The sequence below is a fragment of the Suncus etruscus genome, chromosome 4 (assembly GCF_024139225.1).
Source record: "Suncus etruscus isolate mSunEtr1 chromosome 4, mSunEtr1.pri.cur, whole genome shotgun sequence".
NCBI lineage: Eukaryota > Metazoa > Chordata > Mammalia > Eulipotyphla > Soricidae > Suncus > Suncus etruscus.
The window spans coordinates 5,613,820-5,639,028 of record NC_064851.1 but is presented as its reverse complement, the minus strand read 5'-3'; the positions used below and the strand labels follow the sequence as shown (position 1 = coordinate 5,639,028).

Below are 25,209 nucleotides of genomic sequence, written 5' to 3'. Positions count from 1 at the left end.
AAAGGGAAGCACCCCTCTAAGGTCCTTAGAACCCCCACACCCACGACTCTCCTCCTTCCACCCCCGTGGGAGATGGGGAAATCCTGGGAACCACCCCCACTGCCTAGTCAGAGCCTCAGTTTCTCCTTCTGAAAAATGGGGCTGACCTTTACCCCTCTCCAGAAAGGGGGTACACCCAGCCTGGGCCCTGGGCTGCTTACGGCCACTGCAGGACATGCTGCTCCTGCCTGTCCAGCTCACCACTCACGCCCACACAAAAGCCAAGACTGGTTCTTGTGGGGAACAAAGATTTATTGAGCATCTATTGTGTCCTGGGTGCTGTGAGCAGTGTCAGCCGGGTCTAGAGAATGCAAGCATCCCTGCTACTTTTATCTGCCCTGGAGAGGTGGGGCAGGGGTGGGTGGGAAGTGAGAATCCCCCCACCACACACTCCTATGTGATTCTTCCAGCCCCTGGGGCCAAGCTGGGGTCTCCTGGCTCAGGACTCACTCCCTGCTTTTCTCCTTGAAAACACCAGGGCACCTTGGCACTGCCTCAAGCCACTCTAGGCAAAGCCTTGGGAGAGAGGACCTCCCTGCCACCTTCCAGAGAGGCCACTGCCCTATCCAGGACTCTGTAGGACATGAGGGAAACGCTGTCCGACTGGATGGATGGTCTGGCCTGCAGGAGACCAGGGTTCCATTCCAGCACTATGTGGTCTCCAAGCACTGTCAGGAGACACCTTTGAGTGAGCACATATCTGGGAGGACCTGGGGGGTAGGGGCCATGTGTCTTACATGTGAACCTGAGGTCGGCGCCCAGCACTCTATGCCCTGCCACCCCACCACCACCAATATCCTGGTTCCAACTGGTTCCCTTGTTCACGATGCGTAGCATGGCTACTAATGTCTCATGTGGCATCTCTGTGGAGGAGCAGGACCCCCCCAAATGTGGGTGTGTCTCCCCAACGTAGGTCAGGGCGGTAAAGAGGAGACGAGGGGCTGTGTGATAGTACAGTGGGAGAACGTTTGCCTTGCACACGGCTGACTCAGATTCGATCCCTGGTTCCCCTATATGTTTGTTTTCCCCTAGTACTGCCAGAAGTAGTTCCAGAGTGCAGAGTCAGGAGCAACCCTGACTCTGAGCATCACTGTGTTTCAAAAAGAAAACAAAAACAAGGTAGGAAGGATAGCATAGCAGGGAGGGTGTTTCCCTTGCATGCAGCCAACCGGATTCAATTCCTGGCATCCCATACAGTCCTCAAGCACGCCAGGAATAATTTCTGAGTGCAGAGCCAGAAGTAATGCCTGAGCACCACTGGGTGTGCCCCCAAAACCAAAATAAAAAAAATACTAATAAGATCAAAGTTAAAAAATGAAGCCTGTCCCCCCCACCCCACCCCCCGAATGACAGCACAGCAGGGAGGGCATTTGATTTGACTTGCTCGCACCAAGCCAGGTTCGCTCCTTACTATCCCATATGGTCCCTGAGCACTGCCAGCCAGGAATGATCCGAGAGCTCAGAGCTGGGAGTAAGCACTGAGAGCTGCCAGGTAAATAAATCTGTCAAAGATCAGCCGCTGCCATGCTGTGAGGTGCAGCCAAACCTGCCTGCCTGCCAGGAACCAGTCCCCCACCCCACCCCAAGTGAGGTCTCTATTGTTCCCATTTCTGCTTTTCTTTACCATCAGGGCACAGCACCCATTGGTATGCAAATGAGCATCCTGGCAGAGCTGGGGATCAAATCCAGGGACCCCAACATGCAGAGAGTAAGAATGCAACCTCTCCTGAGGATAAGCGTTTTTCTAGCATTTACTTTATTTGGGGGATCACACCCAGAGGTACTCAGGGCTGAATCCTGGCTCTGCACTCAGGGATCATTCTTACTGAAGTTCGGGGGACCCTATGGGGTGCTGGGGATCGAACGCCCTCCCCACTGTGCTCTCACTCTAGCCCCCAATTAGAAGTTATAACTTAGAAGTTCCCCCACTGTGTGGAATGGCGAGACAGATGGAAAAGTTTCTGGATGATTCTGAGACCCCTCTTACAGAGGCAGACCTTTCCGATACTGAAAGAAATGTTGGGTGGTGTGGGGGGGGGGGTACCAGGTCCTGTGCGTACTCTTATTCAGGTGACAGCGACTAAGGAAACACTAGCTGGATGTCAGGGCTGGTTCCTTTCCAGAAGGTACGGAAAGACAGAAACCAGCAGATCTAGCAAATTCCATGAGGATTCTGTTTGGAATTCCAGAGACTAGGACAGGCTGACTTGATTCTAAGATAAGAAATTCCAAAGGATGGGGGCCAGGAAGAGAGTACAACAGGCCAGGTGCGAGGCTAGAGAGATAACATGGAGGTAAGGCGTTTGCCTTGCATGCAGAAGGACGGTGGTTCGAATCCCAGCATCCCATATAGTCCCCCGAGCCTGCCAGGAGTGATTTCTGAGCATAGAGCCAGGAGTTACCACTGAGCATTGCCAGATGTGACCCAAAAACCAAAACCAAAAACATAAAAAAAAACAAAAAACAGGCCAGGTGCTTGCCTTGCACGCAGCCAACCCAGCTCTGATCCCCCAGCACCCCACAGAGTCCCCCAGAGTGCAGAGTCAGGAATAAGCAATAGGCCCTGAGCATCATTGGATATGGCCCCAAGACATTTTTTTTCTTTAAATGCATCTGGGGATAGTGGGACATGATAGAGGAAGGAAGAAAGGAAGCTCATAAAAATGCTCAGGAGCCAGAGAGATAGTACAATGGGGAGGACACTTGCTTTGCAAGCGACTAACCTGGGTTTGGTCCCCGTTATCCCAATGATCTCCGAACACTGCCAGGAGTGGTCTCTGAGAGCAGAGCAGGAGTAAGCCCTGAGCATTGCCAGCTGTGGCCCAAAAACCTAAAGCTTAAGGAAACACCCCTTTAGGAAACACCTCCAGCTCAGGGCGAGCACAGCAGGGATGGAATGTTTATTAAACATTAAAGCCATCAGCTTCTAAAAAAAAAAAAAAATCTGCCACACCTTACAGGTGCTCCTAACAGATTTAAAACTGCTGGGTGGGGAGAGGTAGTGGGGAGAAAGATAGCACAGCAGGGTGGGCGCTTGCTTTGCACAGCACCAGGAGTGATTCCTAAGAGCAGAGCTGGGGGGCCGGGTAGGTGGCGCTGGAGGTAAGGTGTCTGCCTTGCAAGCGCTAGCCAAGGAAGGACCGCGGTTCGATCCCCCGGCGTCCCATATGGTCCCCCCCAAGCCAGGGGCGATTTCTGAGCACATAGCCAGGAGTAACCCCTGAGCGTCAAGCGGGTGTGGCCCAAAAACCAAAAAAAAAAAAAAAAAAAAAAAAAAGAGCAGAGCTGGATTAACTTCCCTGGGCACAGCTGGATGTGTCCTCTCCCCTAAATCAAAACTGGGGGTTGAGGGTTTGCAGTCAAGTTTAGAATAAAATAAAAGGAACAGCCAAGTAACTGAGAAAATAAATAAACCCACAACTAAATGACGACAAACAGTATATGTGTTTGTATGTATATATATTCCTGACTTTTGGGGGCTTTGGCTCACACCGGGCAGCACTTACGGGGTTACTCCTGGCTCTGTGTTCAGAAATTGCTCCTGGAAGGCTTGGGATGCCGGGAGTCGAACCAGGGTCTGTCTATGGTTGAACGCGTGCAAGGAAATGCCCTACTGCTGTGCTATCATTCTGGCCCCATATTCCTGGCATCTATTATAAATTCTTTTTTTTTTTTTGGGTCACATCCGGCAGTGCTCAGGGGTTATTCCAGGCTCTATGCTCAGAAATCGCCCCTGGCAGGCACGGGGGACCATACGGGATGCCGGGATTGGAATCACCATCCTTCTGCATGAAAGGCAAATGCCTTACCTTCACACTATCTCTCTGGCCCCCTATTATAAATTCTTTATCACTGAAAAATTGAAAAAAAAAATGAGTTTTGGGCCCGGAGATATAGCACAGTGGCGTTTGCCTTGCAAGCAGCCGATCCAGGACCAAAGGTGGTTGGTTCGAATCCCGGTGTCCCATATGGTCCCCTGTGCCTGCCAGGAGCTATTTCTAAGCAGACAGCCAGGAGTAACCCCTGAGTACTGCCAGGTGTGGTCCAAAACCCCCAAAAAATGAGGTTTGGGGGAGACAGCTTAGTAGTACTCAAGGCCTGAATATGAGCCCCTATTCTGCAGGGTCCCCAGAGCACTGTCAGGAGTGACCTCCTAACACAGAGCCAGGATTAGCCCCAGAGCACTGCTAAGTGTGACTTCCAAACCAAAAAAGAAAGAAAAAGAAAGAAAGAAAGAAAGAAAGAAAGAAAGAAAGAAAGAAAGAAAGAAAGAAAGAAAGAAAGAAAGAAAGAAAGAAAGAAAGAAAGAAAGAAAGAAAGAAAGAAAGAAAGAAAGAAAATGAAAGAATTTTACTTGGTTTGAAGACTTTAGCAACTGTGCCGAGTTATCAGATAACATCGAAGGTATGCATGCTTCCTCCGGAACAAAAATAATCATTATAAAAAAGGCAAAGACAAGGGGGGGGGGTGTTGGGAACAGGAAAGCAATTCGAATCTATAAAGTGGATAACGAATTCCCGATTCCAAGTCCAGGAGAAACCCGGATCTCATGACTAGGACAATAACAAAGGTTCAGTACCAAAGAGACCAACTGGGGCGCAGACTAAGGTGCCTTCCTTTTCTGGCGGGAGCGGGGGTGCGGGGTGGGGGGAGCTACACTAGGTGGTGCTCAGGGGACTATGCAGTGCCAGGGATCAAAGCTATGCTCAGCCTGTTGAGCCTTCCCTCCTGACCCTGCACATTTTGTGGAGGGACAACACCCAGTGACGCTCAGGGGTTATCCTGGCTATGCTCAGAAATTGCTCCTGGCTTGGGGGACCATATGGGAGGCCAGGGGATTGAACCGAGGTCTGTCATAGGTTAGCAGGTGCAAGGCAGATGCCGCACTACTGCTGGCGCTACTGCTCTGGCCCGATGACCCTGCGGGTCACACCCCACCATCCTCAGGGTTTATTCCTAACTCTGCACTCTGGAATCACTTCTGGAGAGATCCAGAGAACCATATGGGGTGTCTGGTATCAAAAGGGTCAAGGCAAGCGCCCTCCACACGGTACTTCACTCCGCCCATCTTTTATTTTATTTGGTTGTTTTGTTTCTTGGGGCAACAGCAGAGAAGCTCAAAGGTTCCTCCTGGCTCTGCACTCAGGAATCAATCCTGGAAGTGAGTGACACCTGGGATGCCAAACTACTGGGGATCAAACTACTGCCTGCAAGGCAACTGCCCTTCTGGCTATACCATCTCATTGGCTCAGCCTCCATTTTTTTTTTGGGGGGGGGTGTTGTTTTTAAAGCTTTTTAAAAGTTTTTAAAGAGATGAGGAAGATTGTCACCTGGACAGGAAACGGATGACATTTAGTGGAACAGGAAATTGGAAGAATAAGAGATAAGTTTCCTCAGGCAGATTCAAATCTAAGAGAAAGTGCGGCCTCAGGAGACAGGAGGAGGTTGAGGGTGTGGAGACAGGCTCTGAGGGAGCCCCACATGAATTTCTGACACCAGAGGTCTCTGAGCATTGTGAAGAGCAGCCCCAATCACCCCCAGATTAAGCTGGAAGTGTCCCTTGGCACCCCTCATTTCCTGAAAACAAACAGAAAAGAAAGAGGGGCCTAAGCAATAGCACAGTGGGGAGGGCTTTTGTCTTGCAGGTGGCCAACCAACCAGGGTTCAACCCCGAATCCCATAGGGTCCCCTGAGTATGCCAGGAGTTTCTGAAGGCAGAGCCAAGAATGAGTTCAGCCAGGTGTGACAGGAAGGAAGGAAGGAAGGAAGGAAGGAAGGAAGGAAGGAAGGAAGGAAGGAAGGAAGGAAGGAAGGAAGGAAGGAAGGGAGGGAGGGAGGGAGGGAGGGAGGGAGGGAGGGAGGGAGGGAGGGAGGGAAGGAAGGGAGAGAGGGAGGGAAGGGAGGGAGGGAGGGAGGGAGGGAAGGAGGAAGGAAGGAAGGAAGGAAGGGAGGGAGGAAGGGAGGAAGGGAGGAAGGGAGGAAGGAAGGGAGGAAGGAAGGAAGGAAGGAAGGAAGGAAGGAAGGAAGGAAGGAAGGAAGGAAGGAAGGAAGGAAGGAAGGAAGGAAGGAAGGAAAATGGCCTGAGCCAGGAACTCTAAAATCGAGGAGGTATTAATTCAAAATACAAAAAAATTAGGAACAAGCCTGGAACGATAGCACCCGGGACCAAAAACGAAAAAAGAAACGAAGGGCCAAAGTGATAGCAAAGTGGTAGGGCGTTTGCTTTGCATGCGGCTGACCCAGGATGAACCTCAGTTACATCCCCAGTGTCCCATATGGTCCCCCAAGCCAGGAGCGATTTCTGAGCGCATAGCTAGGAGTAACCCCTGAGCATCACCGCGTATGGCCCAAAAACCAAAAAAAAAAAAAAAAAAAAAAAGAAAAAGAAAAAAAAGAAAAAGAAAAGAAAAGAAAAGTAAAGAAACAAGCAAACAAAAAAAAAATATAGGGATGGCTGTGCTCAGACAACGGTAGGTGACGCCAAAATTGGAGATTCTGGAGTCACAACCCCATGCAAAACAAATGCATTATCTCCCGTGCTATCTCTCTGGCCTCAGACCTACATTTTTGTTCTTCTCTTTACCCTAATTCACAGGATTACAGGCATGGTCCTTGTGGGTTTTGTAGCAGGGAAACGCCAGAGGGAGAAATCTCAGACAACAGGAGGAAACAATCCCTGACTGGGGTATGGGAATGTGACCCTGTACTGAGTTACAAAGGACCCTCGCCCCCCAACCCAGGGGCTCGAAGGACCACCAGGCTTCAGGCCATTTTGCCACAAAGAAAGTAACAGGCAACGTCCAGAAAGCCTGTGATGGCGTCAAGAGAGATAGGACAGTGGGGAGGGCATTTACCTTGCACTAGACCCACCTGGACTTGATCTCAGCATCCAAGAGGGTCCCCTGAGCACGGCCAGGAGTGATTCCTGAGTGCAGAGCCAGGAGTAAGCCCTGAGCACTGCTGGGTGTGCCCCCCCCCCAAGAAAATATTTTAAAAAGTAAGGAAAAGAAAATGTGTGATTCTGGATGCTTTTGCACGTGAGGCATGCAAACAGGAGAGAAGTCATGGGCTGAGCACAGGGTTCTCTTTTTTTGGGGTGTGTGTGTGTGTGTGTGTGTGTGTGTGTGTGTGTGTGTGTGTGTGTGTGTGTGTGTGGCCACACCCAGTGACATCCAGGATTTCCTCCTGGTTCTGCACTCAGAAATCACTCCTGGTAGGCTCCAAGACCCTATAGGATGCTGGGGATCGAACCCAGGTCAGCAGCATGCAAGGCGAAAGCCCTCCCCCTTCTGTGCTATTGTTCCAGAACAATAGCCTAGAGCCACAGACTTTAATCCTTGGAAAATGCTTGATCTCTTAAGCACTGCCAGGAATGACCTAAGTCACACCAAAAAAAAAAAAAAAAAAAAAAAAAAAAAAAAATTGCAGGGCCGGTGATAGCATAGTGGTAGAGCATTTGCTTTGCACGAAGCCAACCTGGGTTTGATTCCTGACATCCTATAGGGTCCCCAGAGCCTGCCAGGGGTGATTTCTGAGCTCAGAGCCAGGAGTAACCCCTGAGTGCCGCCGCCAGGTGTGGCCTAAAATAAACAAACAAGCAGACAAACAAAACCACAATGCCGCCACAGAGATGTTAAGTTTTCTTGTATGCTATAGACCCTGGTTTGATCCCCTGGACCCTGCCAAGAGTCACTCCTAAGTGCAAAGCCAGGAGAAGTTCCTGAGCACTTCTAGGTAAGCTCTGCCGCGCGCCCCCCCCCCAAAAAAAAAAAAACCCCAAAGAAAAAAGTTGTGTCTTTGGTTCTGGGTTTAAAACTGCTATTTCTGGAGCCAGAGAACTAGCTGGTAAAGTCCCAGTGTTTGATCCCTGCCCCACCTAGGGTCTTGCAAACCCCACTAAGAGTAAGCCCTGAGCATAGCTGGGTGTGACCTCAAAACCCCAAAACTAATACAAGTGCTATTGCTGTTTCCTAACCTGCCTGGAGGTCGGGAATTTTCTTAGTTAAGGCATCAGAGAATCGGGGTTTCTTCCTTCAAGCTAGCCCATGGCATAAACTGTGGGAATTTGTCTAGTGTCCATTCCAATGACCCTACCCCTCTACCCATTTCAGACGGGAAACTGAGGCTCAGGGAGCTACTCTGCCATGTCCCAAAGCCTGGCAAGCGGCCCAGCATTTATAGTCACAGCCCACTTCGACTGACCTAGACCTCCCTCTCCCCCCTCTTCGGCCCCATCTCTGAAGATGTGGAGGACAGAGAAAGGATGTGAGGGACGGTCAGTGGGAGGCATGATCCAGCCTGTCTGTCTTTCTGTCTTGTCTGTCTGTCCGGGCAGGCCCTCTCCCTGTCCTGGACATCCTCCCTGCCCACCGTCTACCCACCCACCACCCTGTCCACCCAACCGGGGAGGCCTCACCTTCGCTCCTGCCCGAACAGCCGCTCCACCTCTGCACGACCCGGACTTGGGGTACGGCCCCCTCGGCCACCCTGGGGTCCGGGTTCCCTCTGTGCCCGCCTCCTGGGGGGTGGCAGGTCAGCCAGCACCGTGTACTCCTCCCTCTCCAGGTTGTGCCGGGTCTCCCCGGGAGGCACAGAGCCCCGGGAACCCCCAGAACTGCAGGCAGGGGGTGGTGGGGAGGATGCCAGGAAGGCCGCCAGGTCACTTGGGGGATGGCGAGGTGGGGACGAGGCCCGGGGGGCATCACGGTGCCCTATACACACTTGGGGGTGCGGCCCGGGGGATCCCCACAGGGAGTCAGTGGACGGGGCCAGGCTCTCCATGCTGCTGGCCCCGGGGGGGTCCTGGCAGCCTAGGCCCAGCTCGGGGGGCTGGCGTGGCGGGGATGAGAAGGAGGGTGCGTCCCGATGGCCAATGCACACAGGGCCGGGCATGTGGGGGGCTTCACGCGTGGGGTCCGTGGAGGGCCCGAGGCTCTCGGTGCTGGCCCGGGGCAGGTCCTGGAAGAGCAGGGCAGTGGGCTCGGGGGTGTGCCTGGGTGGGGACAAGGCCCGGGGGGCATCCCGGTAGCCGATGCAGGCGAATGGGGGGAACTGTGGGGGGTCGTGTTGGGGGGCCACATTCTCGGAGTCCCCCGTGTCTGGCAGGAAAGGGAAGGGGTCAAACTGTGCGTGGCGTGGCGGGGAGGAGGCCCTGGGCGCGTCTCGGTGGCCGATGCACACGGCGGGGGGCATGTTGGGGGGCTCGTGGTGGGGGGCGTCGCTCTCAGCGGCATGGGGGTCAGGGAAGAAGGGGAAGGGGTCGTGTTGTAGGTGGCGAGGAGGAGAGGTGGCACGAGGGGCGTCGCGGTGCCCGATGCATACGGCGCAGGGTGGTGGGGAGGACTCCAAGGAGAATTGGGGGGGCCCCCGGGAAACAGGGTGCAGCGGGGAGGCACCCTGGGAACCTGGGGCCTGGGGGGTGATCTGAGGGGCTCGGGCAGCAGGGCCTGAGGAGCCCAGGGCCGACTTGGCAGGAGCCGTCGAGGTGCCCTGGGTAGGGCGCAGGGCGATGGATGCCCAGGGCACCTCGCTCTGCTTGGGGCGCGCTGCCGGGGTACTGGTTCGAGTCCCCTCGCCCTGGGTGGGCCGCAGCGGGAAGGAGGCCCAGGGGATGTCCTTATTGGTCCGGTGTGGGGAGTGGTTCCTGGGGGTACCCTGTTGAGGGCCCCGACGGGGCGAGGCTGGGCCGGCATTGCTGCTGCCCGGTGCGGTGCCACTTTGCGCACAGCTGGACATGCCCGGGGTGTCCCTGCGTGGAGATGACGCGGCCTGCGGGGTGTCCCTCTGGGTGCACGAGGCCCTGCTGCTATTCCACAAGGCCCCGGAGGAGGCTTTCGGGGTGTCCCGTGGGGTGGGGGCGTTTCTGGGGCTGTCCCGTGGCGGGGTTCTGTTGGGAGACGGGGCTCTGGGGTTGTCCAAGCGCTGGGCACAGGAAGAAGTTCTAGGATTGTCCCTCTGGGGGGTTTTGCTCGGTGATGACGATGAAGTGCCGGGGTTGTCCCTTTGGCCACAGAATGTCCTGGGATTTTCCCTCTGGGTGGCTCTGTTAGGAGATGGGGAGGCTCTGGGTGTGTCCCGCTGCGGACAGGAGGTTCTAGGATTTTCTCTCTGGGGGGTCCTGTTGGGTGGGGACGTGCTGGGGTTGTCCCGTTGGCCACAGGCTGTTCTAGAATGTTCCCTCTGGGAGGCTCTGTTGGGAGACGAGGCCCTGGGGTTGTCTCGTTGGCCACAGAATGTTCTGGAGTTGTCCTTTTGGTGGGTTCTGTTGGGAGACGAGGCTCTGAGGTGGTCGCTTTGGGCACAGGAGGTTCTAGAACTTTCCCTCTGGGGGGTCCTGCTAGGTGAGGAGGCGCTGGGGTGATCCTGTTGGCTACAGGTTGTTCTGGGCCTGTCCCTTGGGTGAGGAAAAGAAGCCGGCGGGTTTTCCTGTGGGGAGGACAAGGTTCTGGAATGCTCCTGCTGGGGGGCCCTGGCGGGCGAGGACACCTGAGGGTCCCCCCGCTGGGCGGCTGAGGCTCGAGGGTCGTCCCTTTGGGTGGTCCTGGAGGGCGAAGGTGCTCTGAGGCTGCTGTGCTGTGTGGACGGGGTCTTGGGGACGTCCCGCTGCGTGACTAAGGCCCGGGCCTTGTCCCACGGGGTGAGGCGGGTAGGAGAGGACCCCTGGGGGGCATCAGGCGGAGTAGAAGCAGCTGGGCCGGCGTCCCTGAGGGCGGAGCGATGGTGAGACGGGGTCTGGGTGGTGGCACTACGAGGGGCCCCTGGTACGGCCGTGCAGGTGGCTGGGCTGGGTGCGGGCCGGTGGCGTTCCAGGAAGTGGCTGCTTTCTCCCCGGAGCTTTGCCCAGCGCTGGCCGGCACTCGGGCACCCGCCACCCGGATCTGGACAGAGAGGGGGGCTCATGGTAAGGGAGCTTGGCCGGGAGCTGGCCTGGACCTTCCAGGCATCACTGGCTTTGATAACTGGCCTTTCTTTTCTTTGTGGGGGAGTTTGAGCCACACCCGGTGACACTCAGGGATTACTCCTGGCAGGCTCGGGAGACCATATGGGATGCCAGGGATCAAACCTGGGTTTGTCCCGGGTTGGCCGCTTGCAAGACAAATGCCCTACCACTGTGCTATTGCTCCAGCCCCTCGAACTAATTCTTGAGTCCAGAGCCAGGAGTAAGCCCTGAACATGGCCCAGTGTGGCCCCCAAAGAAAATGAAGAAATATTATCAAGCAGGTCAGAGGCAGGCTACCCACTTTGCTATCGCTCCAGTCCCAGATGCTCATTTTTTTTGTTTGTTTTGTTTTGTTTTGTTTTCACACCCAGCAGTGCTCAGGGGTTCCTCCTGGTTCTACGCTCAGAAATCGTCCCTGGCAGGCTCAAGGGACCATATGAGATGCCGGGATTCGAACCACTGTCCTTCTGCATGTAAGGCAAACACCTTATCTTCATGCTATCTCTCCAGCCCCCTAGATGCTCATTTTAAATGGGGCTGAATTGGGTTTGATACTGAGTACCACATATGGTGCCCTGATTTAAGGTAGGAGTGATGCCTGAGCACAGCCGTGTGTGGATCTTTCTTCCCCCCCCCCACCCCCCCCCGCCAAATCAAAGAAGAAATAAATGGTGAAGATATATCATATTCGTAGAGGGCAAGCTTATGTTCTCGAGATATTTTTTCCCCCCTGAACTGATGAATTAATTGGTATGATGAAATCTCTAGCTTCAGGCCAGAGAGATAGCATGGAGGTAAAGTGTTTGCCTTGCATGCAGGTCGGTGGTTCGAATCCCGGCATATCAGATGGTTCCCCTGAATCTGCCAGGAGTGATTTCTGAGTGTAGAGCCAGGAGGAACCCCTGAGCGCTGCCGGGTGTGACCCAAAAACCAAAATAAAGAAATCTCTAGCTTCACTACTTCCTACTCTGAACGATCCATCTCTCTCCATCATCTCCTTATCTCTGGCCTTCCGGTCTGTCTCCTTTCTAGCTTCCTGGTTGAACCATGTTAAGCATTAGTGGAGATCTGGGGAGAAGAGCTCAAAGAACAGAGGGCTTACCGTATTTTCCAGCATATAAGATGACTTTTGAAACAAAAAAAAGTCAACCAAAAATCAGGGGTTTTCAATCTGGGGTTGTCTTATATGCCAAGTATATCCCGAAAAAAAGTTTCAATATGCCACTAAACAAAAATTGTCTGAATATTGCCATAAAACAATTTTTTCAACTCGATCCTGCACCAATCACTGCCAGGCTGCTTGGACCGCCTCTCTAACTTTTATGCATGCAAATTAGACAATGTTCTGGACCCGAATCTACACTGTCAAAAGTCTGCTCAGATTGGCCAGTCAGAGAGGAAGTCTATTCCAGTATAACCTTTGAACCTTTGCTTGCTGTGATTGGCTCACTGTGGTACATACAGTTGCAGCAAAGAAACTTTCTGTCTGATACAGCAAATATAGGCCTAAACCTATGTTTTAACTGCAAAATTAGGGGGTCGTCTTATATGCCCAGTCGTCTTATACGCCGGCAAATACGGTAGTTTTGATCCCTGGTAGGGTGCCCCAGTCACCACTAGGACTGAAGTAACCTCCAAACCCTGAGGTAGGAATAGCCCCCCTCTGCCTGCCAGCACAAAGAGTGCCCCCAAACCAAACAAACCAAACCAAACTAAGGTAATGAGTTGGATCAATAGCACAGTGGGGAGGGCACTTGCCTTGCACACTGCCCATCTGGATTTGATCCCCAGCAACCCACAAGGTCCCCTGAGTCTGCCAAGTGATCCCTGAGCACAGAGCCAGGAGTAACCCCTGAACACTGCCGAGATGCCCAAAAACCAAAACCAAAACCAAAAACTTAATTGGGGGCTAGAGTGCTAGAATAGCAGGTTTAAGGCACTTGCCCTGCACACTGTCTACCCATATTGAAGCCCCGGTACCCCCTAGAGTCCCCCGACCCCACCAGGAGTAATCTCTGAGCACAGAGCCAGGAATCAGCCCTGAGCATCGCCAGGTGTGACTCGCAAAACCAAAACAACTGAGAAAAGGAGTTAGTTGAAGACAATTCATGCCCAGTCCTTCTGTGTTTCCAAGAACAGGGACAGTGCTATGAGGCTTGTCCCTTTCTTTTCTTTTCTTTTTTTTTTTTGGTTTTTGGGCCACACCTGACGGTGCTCAGGGGTTACTCCTGGCTGTCTGCTCAGAAATAGCTCCTGGCAGGCACGGGGGACCATATGGGACACCGGGATTCGAACCAACTACCTTTGGTCCTGGATCGGCTGCTTGCAAGGCAAACACCGCTGTGCTATCTCTCCGGGTCCTAGGCTTGTCCCTTTCTGCCAGATCCTCCGGATCACCACACAACCATCTGTGACCCCCAGACTCCCTCCCTCCCCATCCTAAACCCAGTTCAGGCTAACACATGCATTTCATATCCCTGTTGCTGCTGCTTTTGAGCTTATCTTAACCTGTGGGGGGGCTCATACCCAGTGGCACTCAGGAGTTACTCCTGGCTTTGCACTCAGAAGTCGCTCCTGGCAGGCTCGGAGGACCACATGGGATACCGGGATTCGAGCAACCATCCATCCTGGGTCGGCTGCATGCAAAGCAAACGCCCTACTGCTGTGCTATCACTCCGGCCCCAGAACTTATCTTAAATTTTACTCATTTATTTATATTTATCATTTGGGAGCCACACCTGATGGTGCCTCTACCTGCAATGCTCAGGGGCCCTGGGGTACCAGGGATCAGCCAGGTGGGACCCGAGCCCTTCATCTGGGACCCCTTCTCAGATGACCCCTCCCCCAGACTCTTTTTTTTTTTTTTTTGGTTTTTGGGCCACACCCAGTGACGCTCAGGGGTCGCTCCTGGCTTGGGGGACCATATGGGACGCCAGGGGATCGAACTGTGGTCCGTCCTAGACTAGCGCAGGCAAGGCAGGCACCTTATCTCTAGCGCCACCGCCCGGCCCCATCCCCCAGCCTCTTTTATTGAAGAACAGGCCTCTCTCCTTTCTGCCTTTTTTTTTTTTTTTTTTTTTCGGTTTTTGGGCCACACCTGGCGGTGCTCAGGGGTTACTCCTGGCTGTCTGCTCAGAAATAGCTCCTGGCAGGCACGGGGGACCATATGGGACACCGGGATTCGAACCAACCACCTTAGGTCCTGGATCGGCTGCTTGCAAGGCAAACGTCGCTGTGCTATCTCTCCGGGCCCTCTGCCTTTTTAATTTTTATTTTTGGACCACATTGGGCAATTCTTAGGGCTTACTCCTGGCTCTGCACTCAGGAATCACACCTGGTGGTGCTCAGGAACCCAATGGGATGCCGAGGATCGAACTTGGGTCAGCACGAATGACACAGGCCGTATCCACTATGCTATCACTCCAGCCCCCTTTGGTTCCCTTTGGGTTTGTCTGATTATTTCCTGCAACCAGACACGGGCAATACACTTGGAGCAGGAAGTAAGGACATGTGCATCCCCAGAGGGCCCTCCCCCCAGTACCCGAGTGCGTGAGGCTGGCACCTAGAAAGTGCTGATTGCCAGACCGTCCCCTGGTCAAGGTGCCTGTGCCTGGCGTAATCGGGGTGTAATCTGAGGGCTGGTATATGAGGAAGATCTCGCTTCCCACAACCCCACGGGCAGGATTTCAAGGTCCACCTCTGGGCATGCCTGTCTAGAGCAGTGAATCCCAGATGAGGGCTCTCAAGGTTCTGTTTCTGGGGGGCTCACACTCCTGGACACTGTAAGGCATGTTACTTGCCTCCTCTCTAACCTCACATGGCTCCCGAGTGCTCAGAAAAGCCCAAGCCCTTTTTTTTTTGTTTTTCCTGTTTGTTTTTAAGTCACAGCCAGCAGTGCTCAGGGGTTACCCCTGGTTCTAGGCTCACAAACTACTCCTGGTGGTGCTCAGGGGATCCGGGTCACCACATGCAAGACAAATAACCTCCCTGCTGTGCTATTGCTCTGATCTCCTATTTATTTTGCTTTTCAGCCACACCTTTGGTGCTCAGGACTTACTCCTGGCTCTGTACTTAGGGATCACTCCTGGCAGGGCTCAGGGGACCGGTATATGGGAAGCTGGGGGATAGAACTCGGGTCTGCCGCGTGCAAAGCAAGTGCTATTGTTCTGCGCCTAATAAATGGACTTTGTAGGCCCACAACATCCTGCCTGGCTCTGTCCTTCCTTTCTCCCCCCCCCCCCAGCCTTTTTTTTCTTGTGTGTTTGTGTTGGGCCACACCCGGTGACGCTCAAGGGTTACTCCTGGCTCTGTGCTCAGAAATCGCTCCTGTCTTGGAGGACCATATGGGACACTGGGAGATCGAACTGCGGTCCATCCTAGGTTAGCACCTGCAAGGCAAACGCCCTACCGCTTGCGCCACTGCTCGGGCCCCGTCCCTCTGAGCCTTTTAACAGAGCCGCAGCTGGAAGGCAAGGCAGGTGGGAATGAGGGTTCTCCTCCTCTGCACCCCGCACCCCTTGATCCAGGGCTTGGTACATGCCTTGAAGGAAGGTGCTGTGCACCCAACCCTGAGCCCCCAAAAGGTCTGGTCACTACACGCCCACCCCTGGGAGCCAGGACCGCCTACTAGGGCTAGGACGTGGCAGCTCTGACTACACCCAAAATTTCCCGACACTGCTGAGGTCTCGGAGCAGAAGGGTCACACTATGTCTTAGGGACAGACCCACACTCTGGGGGCTTCGTGTGCCCATAGGATTCTGACCCACATCTTGGACATTATCACCATGGTTCAACCACGGCCTATGTATGTAAAACCACCCTGATGTTCTTTTATTGTTTTTGTTTTGTTTTGTTTTGGGGCCACACCTGGCTCTGTGCTCAGAAATTACTTTTTTTTTTTTGGTTTTTGGGTCACACCCAGCAGCGCTCAGGAGTAACTCCTGATTATGAGCTCAGAAATCACTCCTGGCAGGCTCAGGGGACCATATAGGACTCCGGGATTTGAACCACCATCCTTCTGCATGCCAGGCAAACATCTTACCTCGATGCTATCTCTCCGGCCCCCAGAAATTACTCTTGACAGGCTTAAGGAACTCTATGGGAGGCTGGGAATTGAACCTGGGTTGGCCTCATGCAAGGCAAATGCTCTACCCACTATGCTATCAATCTGCCTCTGAGACCTGAACTTTTTGGCTTGTGTTTCATTCTGCATTTGCAGTGCTAGGGGATCAAACCCAGGGCCTTATACATGCAAGGGAAATGTTCACACCCAGCAGTGCTCAGGGCTTACTCCTGGCTCTATGCTCAGAACTCGCTCCTGGCAGGCTTGGAGGACCATATGGGATGCTGGGATTCGAACCACCTTCCGTCTGCATGCAAGGCAAATGCCCTACCTCTGTGCTATCTCTCTAGCCCTATTTCTTTTATTTTGAGGGACTTAGTACACCCAACAATGCTCAGGGGTTACTCCTGGTTCATTACTCAGGAATCACTCCTGAGCTTGGGAGACCATCTGGGACACTGGTGATTGAACCAGGTGATTGAACCAAGCACCTTCCTCGCTGTGCTATCGCTCCACCCCTATCTCCTGGTTCTGTGCTCTAGGATCACTCCTGGTGGGCTTGAGAACCTTACAGGATGTTGGGGATTGAACTCAACTGTATACAAGGTAAGAGTGTACAAGGCAAGCATTACCGTGTACAAGCGTTCTATCCTAAGCTCTCTATTTCAAAGCTATTTTCTCCTGATTTTTTTTTTTGGGGGGGGGGCCACACCCGGCGGTGCTCAGGGGTTACTCCTGGCTGTCTGCTCAGAAATAGCTCCTGGCAGGCACGGGGGACCATATGGGACACCGGGATTCGAACCAACCTTTGGTCCTGGATCGGCTGCTTGCAAGGCAAACGCCGCTGTGCTATCTCTCCAGGCCCCTGATTTTCTTTTGGTTATTGGGCCACACCCGGCAGTGCTCAGGAGTTACTCCTGGCTCTATGTTCAGAAATCGTTCCTGGCAGGCTCAGGGGACCATATGGGATGCCGGGGACCAAACCACAGAAAGCTCTGGGTTGGCTGCGTGCAAGGCAAATGCCCTTCCACTGTGCTATCTCTCTGGCCCCTCTCCTGATCTAGATGATAACTCTCAGCCATTCCAAACGTTGTCACATTGATAAGAACTGGACCCACCCACAGTATGAGCCCCTCACAATGACACAGCCCCCCAATCTCCACCATCACCGCCCCTGGGAACCAAAACTCACCCTCTTTTCTCTGGCACACCGAGGACCGGGCAAGCACTGAAGGAGTTCCGCGAGCACTGTCCACTCTCGATGTGTCCTGCAGCTTCCTGGGGATCATGGTGGGGAGACCCTCACCACTGCTCTTCTCCTCCTGCCTCTCAACTGTGCCTTGGTCCTGAGAGAAGGGAAGGGAAGCTTATTTTGGGAGACAGGACAGAATCTGAGGTCCGCACTCTCTACATCGCACAGATGGGAGGAAGGAAGAGCACTGTGGGCCAGAGTGATAGCACAGCAGGGAGGGTGTTTGCCTTGCACGCGGCAGACCCAGGTTTGATCCTTGGAATCCCATATAGTCCCCCCAAGCACAGCTTGAAGTGACTCTTCTGTGCAGAACTAGGAGTAAGCCCTGAGCACCGCCAGGTGTAGCCCCCCAAAAGACAAAAAAGAGGGGCCGGAGAGATAGCATGGAGATAGGGCGTTGGTCTTGCATGCAGAAGGATGGTGGTTCAAATCCCAGCATCCCAATAAGGTCCCCTGAGCCTGCCAGGAGTGATTTCTGAGCATAGAGCTAGGCGTAACTCCTGAGCATTGCTAAGTGTGACCCAAAAACAAAACAAAAGACAAAAAAGAAAAAGAAATAGTACTTACTGGTGGCCAGAGAGAAAGACAGCAGCCAAGATATTGCTTTCATGCAGCTAACCCAGGTTCACGCCCCAGTACAGTATGAGGGCCCCAAGCTCACCCAGGAGTGACCCTTTAATGCAGCCCCTAAGCATTCCTGGTGTGGTCAGAAAAACAAAACCCAAAAGAAACAGCACCTGCACTGATCCCACTCCTGGGCAAAGTAAGGCTGAGTGAGCTTATCTTCACCCCAGCAGAGAGGGAGACAGCATCAATTCAGGGGGTCCCTGGTCTAGAACCCCCATATACACAGAGGTCCAAGGAGAAACAGTCAGTACTGCTTTGCCTTTTATTGCTTCATTTGGGCCATTCCCAGCCATGCTAGGGTTTACTTCTGGCTCTGTGCTCAGGGATCACTCCTGTCAGGCACAGGGAACCATTTGGGGTGCTGGGGATCAAATTTGAGTTGTTTGTGTACAAAACAAGTGCTCTACCCAGTATATTTCTGCTCTCTCTGTCTGTCTCTGTCTGTATGTCTGTCTGTCTCTCTCCCTCCTACCCAGTGGCGCTCAGGGGTTACTCCTAGCTCTGCACTCAGAAATCATTCCTAGTAGGTTCAAGGGACCACATAGGATGCCAGGGATCAAACCTAGGTCAGCCATGTGTTATTACTCCAGCCCCATCTTCTCTTTTTCTATGTCACTGATGGCTCTGTGCTCAGGGGATTTGAACAAGGTCACTGCCATAAGCCATATGCAAGGCAAGCACTGGGCCAGCACCTTAACAATGTTCCACTGCAGAGCAGCACCCTTAGACCAAAGAGAAATGGGGTTCAAAGTTCAGATCTGTGTACTTTCCTTCTCAAAGACTCCTTTTCCTGCCTTTAATCAGACCATAGAGACCAGACCAATAGTAGAACAGGGAGAGCCTTGCCTTGCACATAACTGACCTAGGTTTGATCCCCAGAATCCCATAAGGTTCCCTGAGCACTGCCACAAGTAATTCCTGAGTGCAGTGTGAGTAAGAGGAGGAGAAAGAAGAAAAGGAGGAGGGCCAGAGAAATAGCACAGCGGTAGGGTGTTTGCCTTGCATCCAGCCGATCCAGGACGGGTGGTGGTTCAAATCCTGGCATCCCCTATGGTCCCCCAAGCCTGCCAGGAGCAATTTTTGAGCACAGAGCTAGGAGTAACCCCTGTGTGCCACTGGGTGTGACCAAAAAAAAAAAAAAAAAGAAGAAGAAAAGGAGGAGGAGGAGGGGGAAGGGGAAGAGGGAGGAGCAAGAAGAGGGGGAGAAGAAAGAAGAGGAAGAGGAGGGAGGAATAAAGGGGGAAGAGGAGGAGGAGAAGAAATAAAGGCTGGGCAGCTGGGTCCTGGCAGGCCTAGCGAGATAGTCCAGGGACCGAAGCACTGGCCATGCATGCAGCCAACCCCACTCCCACAGCTGTCCCCCATAGCTGCCCACTAGGATGCTCCCAACTCCCCATCACTCAAATTTTCTCCATCTTTATTTTTTAGGTCACACCAGGCCGCACTCAGGGGTAACTCCTGGCTCTACGCTCAGAAATCACTCCTGGCAGGCTCGGGGACCATATGGGATGCCGAGATTCGAACCACCGTTTGTCCTGGATCGGCTGCTTGCAAGGCAAATGTCCTACCACTGTGCTATCTCTCCGATCCAAATCTTCTCCATCTTTCAGTCAACGGCAGCATCCATGGTCACCTTGCAGATACCCTGTGGGTCCTGGCTGGTGGTCCAGGTGAGATTCAAAGCACCTGTTAGTCTCCTGGGTCCCCTAAGACCCAGGCTTGGTCCTGGTAGAGGGACCCCCCTCCACGCTGACACAGAGGGTCATCAGCACTCACACCTGCTTCATGCCCTGCTCACCACAGAGAGACTGCTGCTGCTGGTACCATCAGGGGTGTTGCCACTGTCAGAAATGGAGCTGGTGGTGGAGTCGGGGTCCTCGTCAGAGTCGAAGCTGCCACCCGGGGGCGAGATCAGACCCTCTAGATAGGGCAGAGCTTCTGGGTCCCAGGTGCTGCTGCCAGCGGCACGGGGGTGCTCGGCCAACAAGCCCCTAGGAGAGGGAACAGACCTGTGATATTTCCCCCTAAAGTGATAAGAATCAAGGGGTAACATGCTCCTTCCTGCATACACCCCTGGAATTTGCTTGCTGGAGTGGGCAGTGGTGGCAGATCAGTGTGTGTCTCCTGTGTGGCAATATAAGGCTCCCATGTCACAGATGAGAAACTGAGGCTCGGGCATCTCCAAGAACTGGTCAAGGTGACGGAGCTAGGAAAGGAGCGGGAACCCCCAAACCAGGCAGATAAAGAAGACAGCACTGAGCTGGCAGGGGAAGCAGCTCCAAGACCCAGAGATTGGGTCCACAAACCTGGGTGCCAAGGGACCCACCTGGGGGGGGGGGTGACCACAGGCTGCAGCACCAAAGGGGGGCTCACAACTGAGCCTACCAGAGTAGGCTAGAGAAATGGCACTGGGGGGTGGGGGGAGCCTTTGCACATGAGCACAGTCAGGAGTAATCCCTGAGCACCACCAGGTATGGCCCAGGTATACCCCCTCACCCCACCCCAAAAGGTGACTTCTTTGTAAAAGAATCAAGGTCAGAGAGATGGGATAGAGGGGAGGGCATCTACCTTTCTTGTGTTCAATCTCCAGCATCCCAGCAGGTCCCTTGCCCACCCCCCTTGAAAGATCCTTGAGCACAGAGCCAGGAGTAAGACCTGAGCTCCCCTGGGTGTGGTCCCGAAACCAAACCAGAAAAGCTCTGAAGCCAAACAAGCTTGGAGGATATTACACAAGTATAAATACCGTACAGTTTGGGGCGCACTCCACCCATATACGAGACAAATTGGTAATACACTACACACATACAAGCTGGGAGGCTACCTGTACCTCCCCACCCCCAAATAGAAAGGGCACTGGTAAACCAAAGCTTTTGCTATAGTTCCGCACAGAACCCTGGTTCAACCACTGACCAGAGCTGTTGGGAGGTTTAGCGCTAACTGTCCGATCTCCATACCCAGAGAATGAGGATTTGGTTCAGCACCCTATTTTTAATAATTCCCCTTTGCTTCTTGGGTGTGGGTCAATCTCAGGGATTGCTCTTGGCTCTGTGCTCTGGGACCCTGAAAGCCTCCCACATGCAAAGTGTGGGCGCAGCCTACTGGGCCACCTCTCTGGCCTACACTCCTTCTTAGCTCTCAGTAGAGGAAACAAAGGCCAGGGATAGAGATGAAGCTCCAGGCATCACAGCAGGAGTTTTCCAGACTCTGGACACCCCCTTGGCTGCTGTCATTCCCAAGGGGGGATCCCTTCACCCCAGGTATGGGACAGAGGCAAGAATCCCAGAGTCTAAGGCCAGGCACCCTCAGGTCGGGGGCGAAGTGTAGCAGAGACACCAAGACCACTGCAGCTGACATTTAGAGGAGAAGTCCTTGAGACCCTTTTCTAGGGCTGTAGGGCCACTCCCAGAGATTTGGGGAACCCTGGAGTCCGAGGACAACACCCTCAAAGCCCATACTCTAGCCTTTGGAGCCCCCCAAAGTTGAGTCTTTTACTATGCAGTGGGGCTGGCTTCAGGCTGTATTCCTCCCACAGACAGACACTATATTCCTGAAAGAGAATGGGGTAGCCTCGGGGAGGGTCCGCACCCCAGAGAGCCCATTCCCAGCCTGGCACTACCTACCTCTCGGGGCCTGAGCCGGAGCCCAAACCCGCTGGAGCCCAGATGGACTCTTCTGCTGGGTGCTCTGAAGCAGGCAGACGGCTTGGGAGGTCGCAGTAAGGCACGTCAGCCCTCGGAGGGCTCCTGGGCTCCTGGGCCAACAGAGATGAAAGAGGAGGTAACTGGGGACCACCCCACATGGGAACCCTCCTGCGGTCCTTCCCTCGCTCTCAGGCTGGGAGGCTGCAGGCATCTCCCCCAGGATCTCTTACTTCTCAGGGAACGGCCATCAGGTTAGAGGCACCTCTGGGACCCCTGCTGGGGGCTGGCCAGGTACAGGCACAAGCAGGGATGTGTGTGTACATGTGTGCATAGGTTGTATGTGTGTACCACATGAATAGAAGCGTGTGCATGCATGTACAAAGGCCAGTGCAGATGGATTGGAGCAATGGCACAGCAGGGAGGGTGCTCGCCTTGAATGCGGCTGACCCTCTCGGATCCTGGCATCCATAGTGTCCCCTGAGCACCATCAGGAGTGAGCCCTGAATGCAGAGCCAGGAGTTAACCCTGAACACCACCAGGTATATCCCAAAAGCCAAAGAGAAAAAAAAAAGGCTGATGCAAGAATGCACTACATGCATGTTTAGGGTGAGGACATGAGCGAAAGAACCCCTAACACACACACCCCATAAAAGGCCTGCCATGCCCCAAGATATAGAGAAGAGCCAGAAGGTAAAGAAGGAGGCTTAAGCCAGCCTGGAGAAGGTGGAGGAGGCAGAAATATAACCTTGGGGGAAAGGAGAGAGCTAGGGGACCAAGGCGGGCTGTTGGGGGGCTTCAGGATGCCACGGTCAGGGTCAGGCTGTTGGGGCAGGACTGGCACAGGACCCGATCCTGGCTCCCCCTTCCGGCCTTGGCAAAGACACCCAGGGGCAAGGCTCACCAGGGGGGAACGGCTGCTCCCCTCTACTTCCCCCACCCCTGGGGGCCAAGCACCTTGCACCCGCCTCCTCTCGGGTTACCTGGGCTGCAGGCTCCGGCAGCGGTGGCTGTCAGCACCCTGGTCCCGGGGGGCTGTGGCTCCAGCCCCCACAATGCCACCCTCCCGGGTCCTGACTCCCGGCCGCCGTGGCAGCGCCCGAGGCAGCGGAAACCTTAGAGGGGCAGCTAGGGAGTGTGGGGCCCCTCATTACTGTTTCATAAGCCGGGGCCCAGCCAAGAACAATGCAGGACATGAAACCGTGGAACCTGATCTTGCAGGCTTACCTGAGAGCTGCTGGGCCAGGCGGGGCCTCTGCTCTCGGGGGACCCCAGAACTCTGAGCCCCGGGTCGCAGCCTGCCAAGCACCCCTTCCCTTTGAGGCACCGACTTTGGGTCCCCAAGGCCACCATGATTGGGGCAGGGAACACCGAGATATCTGCAGCAGCCCAGCCCGGCAGAGACAGTTGGGGTTCAGTTCCACCCCCCCTCTACTGACCCCCATTCCCTTACCCTCCCTGAACCAGATTCCGATCAGCTGTAGGAGGTGTCAGATCTTCGGGCTGCCTGGCGCCTTGGCCGAGGCCTTGGGGACCTCAAGGCATGAATGAGGGAGCAGTGTGCTGGGTCAGGCCCTGTTCCCCCTGCAATTTCTGTCTGAGACTTCCCACCATGCCTTCCACTTTTGCCACTTGCATCAACAGCCAGTTTCTGTCTCTGATTTCCTGCCTGGGGGAGAGCAAGGCCTCCAGACAGGCGGCTGGCCGGGTCCTGGGGCCCCACATCTCCGCTGGCTAACCTCCGTGGCCGCCTCCCTCCCAGAGTCTGGTTTGCGGAACTGTGAGGAAAGGTGAAGAGTGAGGAGGTCGCCCCCAAGAGCTTCGGGAATTACAGGACCTTTGAAAAGAGCTTTACTATCTATGTCCCTACAGCTCTAGGTAATGAAAACCTTCCATTGCATTTTATTTTATTTATTTATTTGGTTTTGGGGTCACACCCGGCAGCAGCACTCAGAAATCGCTCCTGGCAGGCTCAGAGGACCGTATGGGATGCCAGGATTTGAACCAGGGTCTGTCCTGTGTTGGCTGTGTGCAAAGCAAATTCCTTACAGCTGTGCTATTGCTCAGGTCCTTCCATTGCATTTTAGAACCTCAGAACTTTTGACCAGTGGAATCATGTCATGGGCCCTTAGGAATACATCCATAGGGGGCTGGAGAGATAGGATAGTAGGGAGGCCCCCGCTTGTCTTACACTTGTCTGACCCAGATTCCATCCCTGGAATCCCCTGGGTTCCTTGGAACATGGTGAGGAGTGATTCCTGAGAGTGCAGCAGAGCCAGGAATAAGCCAAAATAAACAACAACAACAAAGAAAGAAATCTATTGGCCAGAAGATTATTCATGGGGCTGAAGAGCAGATTTGCATGTAGGAAGCCACGAGTGGGGAGTTTCCAGCTCTGCATGAGTCTCACCCAAGCACAGAGCTGGGAGTAGCTCCTTTATACTGTCAAGTGTGCCCTTGGCAAACAACAAAATTAAAAAATAAAATAAAAACCGGAGAGATAGCACAGCGGTGTTTGCCTTGCAAGCAGCCGATCCAGGACCTAAGGTGGTTGGTTCGAATCCTGGCATCCCATATGGTCCCCCGTGCCTGCCAGGAGCTATTTCTGAGCAGATAGCCAGGAGTAACCCCTGAGCACCGCTGGGTGTGGCCCAAAAAACAAAAACAAAATAAATAAATAAATAAATAAAATAAGGGCCTGATAGCCTGATAGTACAGCGGTTTGCCTTGCATGCTGCCAACCACAGACAGACCCGGATTCGATCCCCAGCATCCCATATGGTCCCTCGAGCCTGCCAGGAGCAATTTCTGAGCACAGAGCCAAGAATAACCCCTAAGCACAGCTGGGTGTGACCCTAAACTAAAAATAAAATAAAGTAAAAAAAATTTTGGAAAAAGGAGCCGGGAAGGTGGTGCTAGAGGTAGGTGTCTGCCTTGCAAGCACTAGCCAAGGAACAGACTGCGGTTCGATCCCCTGGCATCCCATATGGTCCCCCCAAGCCAGGGGCAATTTCTGAGCACATAGCCAGGAGTAACCCCTGAGCGTCAAACGGGTGTGGCCCAAAAACAATAAATAAATAAATAAATAAATAAATAAATAAATAAATAAATAAATAAATAAATAAATAAATAAATAATAAAATAAGGGAGTTGGAGCAATAGCCCATTTTTCAAGGCAAACACCTGACCCGGGTTTGATCCCCAGCATCCCACATGGTCTCCCAAGCCTGCCAGTAGTAATTTCTAAGCCCCAAAATGAAGCAACATAAATTTAAAAAATAATGAATTGACCCCATGTAGGAGTGATAAGAGTGGGGCATTTGCAGACACAGCCAACTTGGGTTTGATTCCTGGCATCCTATATATTCCCCAGAGGCCTCCAAGGAGTGATCCCAGAGTACAGAGCCAGGAGTAAATCCAGAGCATAGAAGAGTGTGGCCCCAAAAACAAACAGGGGCCAGAACAGTGATGCAGTGGTAAGGCATCTGCCTTGCACATGCTAACCTAGGACGGACTGTTGGTTCCATCCCCCGGCATCCCATATGGTCCCCCAGGCCAGGAGTAATTTCTGAGTGCAAAGCCAGAGTAACCCCTGAGTGTCACCGGTTATGGTCCAAAAGGCAAAAAACAAACAAATAAAATAATAACTGGC

The 25,209-nt window shown here is 53.5% G+C and overlaps 1 protein-coding gene across 1 annotated transcript in view; it reads right to left on the bottom strand.

Moving 5' to 3' along the window:
• Positions 1 to 25,209, bottom strand: part of TRIOBP (TRIO and F-actin binding protein) — a 67,928-nt gene that overhangs the window by 35,105 nt on the left and 7,614 nt on the right. Inside the window, 7 exon segments of the mRNA XM_049772468.1 lie at positions 8,456 to 10,916; positions 17,233 to 17,386; positions 19,718 to 19,910; positions 21,540 to 21,620; positions 22,541 to 22,685; positions 22,785 to 22,887; positions 23,297 to 23,335. Coding sequence (XP_049628425.1) covers positions 8,456 to 10,916; positions 17,233 to 17,386; positions 19,718 to 19,910; positions 21,540 to 21,620; positions 22,541 to 22,685; positions 22,785 to 22,887; positions 23,297 to 23,335 — 3,176 coding nt within the window.